A 10889-nucleotide genomic window follows, 5' to 3' on the forward strand; every position below is an offset into this window, starting at 1 on the left:
TGTCAATCCAAACATATCTCTAACCCATTTTTTTTTCCTTTTTTGAATTCAACAATTTATGAAGTGAATATTCAGATTTCTAACCTCATCGAGAATACAGTTTTGTTCATGTTGAAATACCTTAACTCATTGAATTAAAGGTTCAAATTCTTCCGACCATATTTTGTTTAATTAAAAAAAAAGGTTAAATTGTAAATTTGTTTTTATAATTCAGAGAAAATTAGAATTTAGTCCCTATGATTTGTGATTAGAATTTAGTTTATGTCTTTATAATAGTTTATATGATTTGTGATTAGAATTTAGTCCCTACTTTCAATAAATATTAAATTTAGTCCCTGAAAGTTAATTTTTACCAAAATTGATTAAATAATAATAATAATAACAATTTTTATGCAAGAAAATAAAATATGTGAATATGTTTTTAAAATTTATAGTAAAAATATTATAGATGACAAAAAGTTTTTTAAAAAATCAACAATAAACAAGCATTAGAGACTAAATTTAAGATTGTTTGAAAGTAAGGTCACACTTACTAAACTCTAATTAAAATTGGTGTAATTACAATGAGAATATAAATAGTAAAAATAATAGGTCCCACTTAATATTTAAACACATTTTGATTATAGATTTGAAGATGGGTCCCATAATTAGATGGATTACGTTCCTCTAGAGATAAACATGGCTTAAATTATAACTTTTAAAATGTATAAACCAAGGCCACGTTTATCTCACATGATTCGGAATCCGAATTCAATACCTTATTTTCTCCGACATTCCCCTGCAACCTGACACATTATGCTCTTGTGCTTCCAAGATTGAAGACTATTTCTACAAACCAATGCTAGTTGGTGAATGAAGGTGCACTTTGTTAGTATAAATAGTAACTTTCAATTCTTTGAAGCTTTTCTCAACCATACTTTTCATGTCCTTAGGTTATTTCTCATTCGAATGTGATCTCAATTCATTCATGTACCCCTCCTAAACTCATGTCGTTACAAAAACCTTTACCTTTACCGTTATTTTTACCATTGGAGTCAATTAGTAACAATAGCGATAATGACAACGGTAAAATGTGACAGATTCATAATTCAAGATAAATGCGATAAAAAATAATCTAATTATGTTTGCAATTCAAGTCTATTACAATTCATTCATCAATGAAATTTTATTTCGATTACACCAATTTTTATTACCGATAACCATAACTAAAATTGTAAGATCTATCAAACCAAGGGATCAAATTTGCAATTTAAAAAAAAACGGTTACATAAACAACAAAAGTAGAGATATATTGAAGGATTTTATAGAAGAAAGCAAGAATTAAACCACCAAACCAAACTCTCTACCTACTCTCCCCTGCATCCGCACCGATAATGACAGAGCTCTATTTATGGCGTCCATTACCAAAGCTTAAAATCCCATCTCCTTCACCCGCGACCCTATTTCTGCTCCGCCGCTCAACAACTTCCTTTCCTTCGTCATCGCGGTCGCCATCAGTAAGCTCTTCTTCATTTTCCTCTCTTTAACACAGCAATTTTTTTCTCGCCTATCAACTGCTTATGTAAACGTCTCAATGGAAACCTGCATGTGATTTCACTCCAATTTGTCTCTGTGCTCTCAGATTTGGGCCTCTTATGTGTCTATGGCCTTTGAAATACGAATTGGTTGATGGGTTTTGTAACTATTGTTGCGTCTTATGTGTTTTCAACTTGGGGTTTTGTTTGATTCTGTGTGAATTGGCTGATGGTTTTGTGTGTTGGGTGTTTGGAATTTTTGTGAACAGTGGGGAGTGAAGTGGAAGTGGTAGCCGACATTGCTTTCCCTAAGCAGATCGTCAAGGCCAACCCGTTGTCTTTGTTTGGTCATGGTAAGTCCGTCTCCTTTCATTTCATTTTTTTTTCTCCACAAAAAAAAAATGTCCTTGTTGTTTCAAGAATACCTCTATTATTGAAGTTAAGTAGAAATTTATTAGAATGTTGGATGAAAATCGATATCCGAAATGGTGTGACGATAACTCAGAAATAAAATTGGAATCCAAACATCGTTCCATTTTAGGTCACCATGACTTCCGTTTCAAGTATCTTTGATTTAATTAAGATTTAATATTATCATTAATGATTAATGTGATCCATGATATCAAAACACAATCTCTTAGAGATCAATATAGTTGATCAATGTCTCTTTTAGTTCAAAGATCTTAGCTTTAAATTGAATTATAAAATATTAGGGTTTTATTATACTAAAAGTTACCCAAGTCTTAATTTGCATCAAAAATTCAAATGGACTTTTATTCTATGCATAGTTTTAAAACATTTATAAGTTGTTGAAGTTAATAATACAATTTTTTAAAGAATATGATTTTTTTAAAAAAAAATAAAGGACAATTCAAAGAGCATTTTTGGCAATTATTTTCTTTTTTCATTTAGTAATTACCAGGTGAAGATTGAAAATGGTGATTGATGGCTTTATCATTTCTTTTATATCATTTTTAAGTATATGAGGGTTGTTGGGATGTTCAATGCACATTTAGTTTCTAGAACTATTTTATTATCTAAGCTTTTTCTCGAGAAAAGAAAAAATATATATATTTTATCTAATTCTCCATTTGATAAGCATTTGATTTTTAATTTTTATTTTTGAAAATTAAGTATATTTCGTTCCATTTTTTATAATGATTTGCATCTTTTTTAAGTACCATAGTTGAATTTTTAGCTAAATTTAAGAAACAAAAACTTTTTGAAAGACTTTTTAATTCAAGAAAAAATTTAAACACGAAAGTAGTATTCATATCTTTAATTTTTAAAAATAAAAACAAAATTATTATAACCCGAGTCTTGACTTTTGAAATATTCCATTTAGTTTTCAAAAGATTTAATTTATTCTAGTATTTTTACCGTGATTATCTTTTGACAAAATGGTTGTTGATCGAGGATGTCGCTAGAACATGGTAGAAGAAAATGCATATTATCTATTTCCATTTTAATTGTTCAAAGACTAATAGAATGGAAATATATATATATATATATTTGGACAAGAATCTTTGCAAATTATTATTTTTTCCATAAATTGAAATAATATTTTTTTTCTAAGAAATCCTCTTTTCCCACGATAGTTTTAAGTTCTATTTTGTGAACTTTAAATCTTGTTCTATTTTAGTCTTTAAATTTTAAAAAATGTCTATTGTAGTCTCTAAACTCCTAAAAAGTGTTTACTTTTGTTCATACTATTAACATTCTATTAACTCTTAAACATAATTGTAAGATAGTTTGTATGTTTAGATGATAGGTTGTGAAATAAGTTAGTCGTGCTAAAAAAATTTAAGGTTTCAATTTTAAATTAGGTAGTAAAATGATTTTTCTATTGGAGATCTAAAAAGTCATTTTCCATACAATATTTTGACCGTTCACTATTTTGGCACGTTGGTTATCTATATTTTTTACTTCACCTTCATCTTGCTCAATTCATGCTAAATGTAATTTTATCCTTAAATAGATTTCATCTTAAAGTGTTAATCTTAATAATAAAGATTAAAATAAACATTTTTTAATAGTTCAGGAACTAAAACAAATGTTTTATAAAATTTAGAGATCAAAACATAACAAACTTCAGAGTTCAGGGATCAAAATAGAATTAAACTTTGAAGATAATACTTGGAAGTTTATTTTTTAGAACAGAAATATGAAGTAAGGATATGCTGAACAATGTTATTGTTTTTAGTTTTAAATTCTTTTAAGGATCATATAGATTAAAATATACATGTAAATAAAAACTTAGATATATATTTAAATATGGATGTTTTAGAGAGAAAAATAAAGCATAGTAAATTTAAAGACATGAAATAAAATTATTTAGAGAGAGAAAAATTAGCGAGAGATATGCTAGAGAGAATATTAGTTTAAACTTCATAAAAATATTAGTAAGTTCTTGGAAACGAGAAATTTTAGGGAGGAAAAAAGATATATAAAGAGAATTTACGAGTAAATGATGTGTAAAAAAAAAAAATATATAAATGAAAAAAACTAAAATATCATTTTTGTTTTCATACTTTTGGTTTTGAAACATTAAGAGTAAATGATATGTTAGAGAAATAAATATAAATGGCAAAAATAAAGAGATTTTAAAATATAAAAAAATATTTAAAAATATTTACATTTTATAGTTGAAACTTTTGTTATAAAGTATAAATGTTTTTTTAGACTTTTCTATTTATAAAAACTTTTCTTTAAAGAAATATATACTTTGAATTATCTTCTATCTTTGTGCTGAGGACTATAGTAAAAGAAAACTTATTCTATCTTTGTTTTTCTACTATCAATGTTTAATTTTTATTCATATACTTTCAATAAATCTTAAACTTAATCCACATGGTTAGTTGGTTAATTTATATATATACCATCCCTAAAAAAGTTTGGAAACTAATTCGAAATGTTTTTCTAAGAAAATTATTATTATTATTTAACCCATCTTAATAAATTTAATTTTATTATTAAAATTAAATATTTGAAAGTATAGAGATTAAATTTTTTTTTTATAAAAATGGAGAATTGTATTAAGAGAGGAAGAAAAGTTAGAGAGAAATTTTATGAATAAAAAAGTTAGAGAGTTTTTTTTGGGGGAAATATTTGATTTTTAGAAATAAATTGAGAAGTGTGTTAGAAGAGGAAGAGAACTTAAATTAAATGAAGATTAATATTTTATAGAGATAAAAAAAATGTTATGTAGATATGAAAATTCTAGAAATAGAAATAAAATTTAAATAGATAATTTTTACAAGAGAAATTTGGATTGCAAGAAGTTGGGAGAAAAAAGTGTTGGAAAGAGATGTTGAAGAGAAAGGATGAGCATTAGAAGAAAAATGAGTTTTTAAAAACAAAAATGTCTTGATTTTTTTTTTTCAAATTTACATGTAATTTCAGCAACGTTTAAAAAAAAAAGTAAAAAGAAGAATATTAGAATTGATTATCAAACGACATGGTTCTTTAAAAGCAGATAAAAACATATAACAGAAGATGAAATGATTATCAAACGGACACTTCGAAATAATTGATATAGATTGAGACATAAAAGATAGCTAAAACAAAGGAGAGATGCTAACACGAACATGACTCACCAATAATCTTATGAGACTAGAAATTAGATCTCCCATCATAATAAAAAAGAAAAAAAAAAGGAAAAAAGGTAAGAGATTTATGTTTAAAAAAAAAAATCTTACAAAGATAAGAGTATATTTATTGTAATTTGAGTGCATTATATATGCATATATGTTAGGTTTTTGAATACTAAGAAACATATATAAAATTGTAAAATGTAACATTGTTAAAAAATAAAAACATTTATAAACATAAACTTTTTTTTTTTTAATAATATGTGGAATGGAAGAATCAAATATCTAACTTCGAGGTTGATGGTACAAACATTATGTCAGTTGAAGTATGCTCATTTTAGCAATTGTGAAAATAAGTCATTCTAGAAAAAACTGAAAACTTTGATAACCACTCAAAAATAACTTTTGAAATAATTTCAAAGTTTTTTTTTCTTTTACAAAATAAAAATGATTTCTTTTACAAAAATACTTTTTCTCTATGATCAATCAAAACATCCCCTTAAACTCCATTCATTTTTGTTAAACTAAAATATGTATTATATTTTATATTATAAATTGTATGATCCCATTACAAAATAATAAATATACAATTTTTTTTAACATAAAATATATTCAAAAAATAATTAAAAATAATTTATATTTCGAGAAATTATTTCAAATAGTAAAATTGTTGAAAATATTTACAAGATATAGCAAAATTTTAAAACTATTAATGATAGACGTTGATAGACACTGATAAATACTTCTATCAGTATCTGTCAATGTCACTGACTATTAGTGCCTATCAATATCTATCATTGATAATTCTAAAATTTTGTTATATTTTATAAATATTTTGATTCATTTTTCTATATTTAAAAACGACCCTTATATTTCACTTAATATATAACAGGAATTACAGAGATAGAGATTCATTTTCTACAAATAAAGTTGACTGCCATTGGAGTTTATTTGGAGCCTTCAATTGTGGAGCATTTGCAGCAATGGAAGGGAAAAGCTGCTAAGGACTTAGAGGAAGATGATGACTTCTTTCAAGCTATTGTTTCTGGTATATCTCCCTAATTTCATTACCCTAATTATTCTATTTAAACTATACCACTCCATAACACATGCACTTTAAATTTATAGGACGTGTTTCATGTCTATGATCTAGGTCACACATATACACAAAAACATCCTACATTATTAACTTCAACTTGAATAGTTCTGACCAATAACAAAATAAAAATTATTAAAAGATATAAGGACAAAAATAAAGATGAAATCCTGCAATAACTTGTTCTATATATATAGTATAAATATGTTTGTGGTGCCGGTTATTTATTGGTTTCCAAATTATCCATCTCACGATTAGCTAGTTGACGGGGCGATAGCTTTTTGTATTAAATTAAAATTTTATTAAAATATTAAAATTGTTACTTTGTATTTGAGATAATTAAAATTGGTATTGAATCTTAATAATTTTTTAAACAAAAATTTAATTAAAAAACTAGATATGCTTCCAATATTATTATTATTATTATTTTACAATATGTGAGGTGAGAAAATTGAACCTATAACTTTGAGCTTAACTTTGAGCTTGATAATACAACCACTATGCCAGTTAAGTTATACTATTTTGGCAATATGCTTTCAAAATTAATCTTTTAAAGCAAAAATGTAAAATTTTTATAAATGAACTTCTTGAATTCAAAAAAATATATTAAATTAAGGTTAAATTATATAACAATATCCTTGAACTTTGTTATTTGTCTAAAAAATACTCGTATCATTTTAAAAATTGCAAAATTATTTCTTAGTTTTTTTTATAAACGTTTCAAAATACATTTGAGTATAAATCTTTTAGAAATTTCGAACATAAATTAAGACTTAAGATTGTGTGACGATGACTTAAAATGATGTGGTAATTCACATTTTCGTTCAATGCCACTACTACCACCCTTTTATATCACAGTTTCCATCCACAATTATGAAGAATTTATACTTTAAAGTACTTTTGAAACGTTTTTAAATGTTTCAATGGCAATATTGCAACTTCTGAAAGTACATGAGTATTTTTTAGGGTAATTGCATTAGGTAGCACACTTTTGAGGATAATAATTAAGTGTACAACAACATTTGCAAATGTAACATAATCTATCAATGATAGATTCTATCGCTAATAGACTCCTATCGATGGTATGATCTATCACTGGTAGGCCGCTAGTAGCCATATGATCTATCCCTGATAGACTTCAAACGCAAAATCTAAATTTTTCTATATTTACAAATTTTATGCATTGTGCTATATCTGCAAATACTTTAGTCATAATTGTTATATTTGTAACTGGCCATTTTTTTGAATTAATGGCAAAATTCAAAGGCGTTTCTTATAATTTATCCTTAAAATAAAATACAACATACGTACAATGTCATCAAAGTTTTTTAGTTTCAATAATAGTAGAATTACGTAAAACTTGTGTCTTCATTGATCAGATAGTCTTTCAATCAAAATTGTAAGATTCGAACTTGTGACGTTTTATACTCAAAACAAACACGTTATAATCCATCGAGTTAATCATATCTTTCTATCTATTGTCGACTCGTAACTTTAATTGAGAAACCTAAATCTTAAATACTAAACCCTGAACGCTTCGACTGAATTTTAATGGTGACAGCTCAAGTGGAGAAGGTTATAAGAGTTGTGGTGATCAAAGAGATCAAAGGGTCACAATATGGGGTGCAATTGGAGAGTGCAGTTAGGGATAGATTGGCAGCTGATGACAAATATGAGGAAGAAGAGGAAGCTCAATTGGAAAAAATTGTTGAATTTTTTCAGTCCAAATATTTGAAGGCACATTCTATTATAATCCTCCATTTCCCATCAGCTTCAACCATTGCTGAGGTAACTAACATCTCAAAATGTTTTGAAAACTTTTCAATTTTTTTGTTCCTTTTTAGGTTTAATTACAAGTTTGTCCCTATATATGGTTTAGAAAACGTTATAATTTAGTTTTCTAGTTTGATAAAAATCTTGATACAAAGTTCCTACTTCCTATCGTATGGACTATTTATGAAAGTTTTATCAAACTATGAAAGACTAAATTCTAATTTTCTTCGAATTATAAGGACTAAATTTACCTTTTAACCTTTAATTAATTTTAAACAAATCATAAGTTTGTTTATTGTTTTGGTAAATCTACTACTCTTTAACAAATAAACCAAACAAAAATGATTCTTTAGTCATATTTGACATTTGTTTCATTTTTTTTCTTCTAATTAAGTTTGTTTGTTTACAATTTTCTCTAATTAATTTTAAATATTGAATTACAAGTTTAGTCTATGAACTTTTAGTTTTGTGTTTATTTGTCTTTTGAACTTTAAAAAGCTTCTAATAAGTCCTCATTAGAGATATCCAATAATTTCCCTACGGAGACGAGGCCGCGTCCTGAACAGGGCGGGAATTCCTCGGCGAGGAATGGGGGAGGGAGTGGGGAAAAAATTCCTCATGAGCTAAACACATTCCCCGACCCGGCCCCACCCCATTTCCTGTCCCCGCCTCGATTAACTTTTACGTATTTATTTAGTATAATTATCTAATGTTATGTTATTGTTATTATTATATAAATATTACATTTAAATTTCACATTTGATTATTTATTAGGAAAGATAATGAATATGTTTAAATTGAATATTTAAATTTAGATTATATAGGGGAATAAATTGATTTATATTTATTTATTTCTACTAAAAAATTGATTAGCTTTTTTAGGTCAAAATTTGAGTAATTTATCCTTTAATTCAAATTATTATATACAACTAACCATAATAAATAATTTAGTAATAAAGTTAATTATTTAATTAAAATTAAAGTTAATTATTTAATTAAAATCTACTCACATCAATGGTTTTGGCTTTTTACAAAAAATAAAAAATAAAAAAAAAAATAACGGAAAAAAGTTCATCGCAGGGAATTTGATCCCCAAATTCTCCGCAAGGAATTCTCGCCCCAATACCCGTGGGGAATTTCACGAGGATGTGGAATAAAATGGGAAGCGGGGACGGGAATGGGGAATGGCCTCCCCGGACCCGCCTCGCCCTGTGGACATCTCTAGTCCTCCTTGAACTTTCAACTTTATGCTCAATAGATCCATCATCTTTAAAAAGTGTATAATAGACCATTCCACATAATTTTAAACTTCCTATTCAATAAATTTCTACATTTCAATTGTATATCATTTATCCATAAGAGTCAATTATATATATAATAATAGATCAATTAATTTTACAAGGTTTAAAATACCAGGAACATATTATGTACAAAATTGAAAATTTAATGATGTATTGGACATTTTCTAAAGTCAATAGTATGTTAAACCTAAACTTAAAAGTTTAGGGAAATTAGACTATTTTTAAAGTTGAGAAACTTTTTTAGACACAAAATTAAAAGTTCAAGTGAAAAAAAAAAACCTTACAATTTAACCTACTTGAAACTAAACAAGTGGAACCGTTAACACTAGAATAATCAAGTATAAACTCGAACCATCAAATTGCTTATAGTTTAACCTATTTGAAACTAAAAAAGTGGAACCGTTAACCCTAGAATAATCAAAGTAACCCAAACAATCAAATTGGATCACATATTGTATATAGTTTCTAAAAAATCTTATATTTGTTACATGGAATTTGCAGATAGAGGTTTCATGTGATGGAAAAGAGGACTCAAAGATGAAAGTAGAGAATGAAAATGTGGTTGAGATGATTAAGAAATGGTACTTGGGAGGGACTAGAGGTGTGTCTCAACCAACCATATCATCATTGGCTAACAATCTTGCCATTGAGTTATCTAAATGAACCCAATAATTGCCCCTTCTACTACCTTTGGACTTCTTACACAATGTTTTTTTTTTTTTTAGTTATTGTAACCGTGATGACAATCAAATATATGTAATTGCTGTTAAAATCAAGTACGCTAAGTAAGTATCGAGATGAGAATTTAAACATTTGAACTCTTGGTTGAAGATATCTATGTAAGTGTTAAAACTTGTTTTCAGGGTTATTAGACGGTTATCGGTTTTGTTTTCTTACCCTTTTACTCTCGTGAGTACAATTATCTATCCACATTTATTATGTCGGTTCAAATTATTTATTTCCTAATAGACCTAATTCAAATATGGTAAGTGATGCCTATATTAACCTTTAAAAAAAAACACACTCCCTCTTCCCTTTCGATTAAAATTCATTCACTCGTACAAAAGACATTAAAACCCACACTAACTTCTTTTTTATTAAAAAAAAAAAAGAAGAAGAAGAAAGAAAGAAAGAAAAAATGCTCACTTCTCATTCCCTAATCTCCACCCCAACAAGAATTGTGAGAGAACAATAAAAGGTTTTTATTATTTATTTACTAATTAAAACTCAATTAAAATACCTATTAACACTCGATTAGGAAGACATATTAAAGCTACAATAAAATATTTCATAGACTTTTGGTATACTTGTACATTTCAATTATAGAGAAACGAAATAAATCCTAATTTTTTTATTCCTTCTCTATTTTAACTACATCTTTTTTTCTTTTCTTTTCATTTCATTTCTTTTCTTTTCTTTTTAAATTTTTATATCATCACGTTTTTAGTAGATTACATCTATTGGTTCATTTTCATGTAATTCAAAAAGAGTAACAAAGATATTTTCTTTCGGAAAGAATGAAAAGGTATTGTCATAGTGAGTTTAGCTCAACAATAATTGATATGCACTTTGTCTCTTGAGATTGAAAGTTTGATCATCTTTCCATCCCTATAAT

At 26.7% G+C, this 10889-nt stretch overlaps 1 protein-coding gene across 1 annotated transcript; it reads left to right on the forward strand.

Moving 5' to 3' along the window:
- Positions 1–1366: 1366 nt before the first annotated feature.
- On the forward strand, positions 1367–10142 carry CHIL (Chalcone-flavanone isomerase family protein). The gene is made up of 5 exons (XM_039035951.2): positions 1367–1496; positions 1784–1867; positions 5997–6152; positions 7762–7988; positions 9776–10142. Coding segments are annotated over exons 1-5 (630 nt in total). The 5' UTR covers positions 1367–1495; the 3' UTR covers positions 9938–10142.
- Positions 10143–10889: the final 747 nt, after the last annotated feature.

This window comes from Benincasa hispida, chromosome 7 (genome assembly GCF_027475165.1).
Source record: "Benincasa hispida cultivar pf3 chromosome 7, pf3_genome.v1.1, whole genome shotgun sequence".
Lineage (NCBI taxonomy): Eukaryota > Viridiplantae > Streptophyta > Magnoliopsida > Cucurbitales > Cucurbitaceae > Benincasa > Benincasa hispida.

Excerpts from the sequence above, each read along its gene's own strand:
- CHIL (XM_039035951.2), top strand. Across the intron at positions 1,868-5,996 it reads GTTGTCTTTGTTTGGTCATG|GAATTACAGAGATAGAGATT; the intron begins GTAAGTCCGTCT and ends AATATATAACAG. Across the intron at positions 6,153-7,761 it reads CTTTCAAGCTATTGTTTCTG|CTCAAGTGGAGAAGGTTATA; the intron begins GTATATCTCCCT and ends TAATGGTGACAG.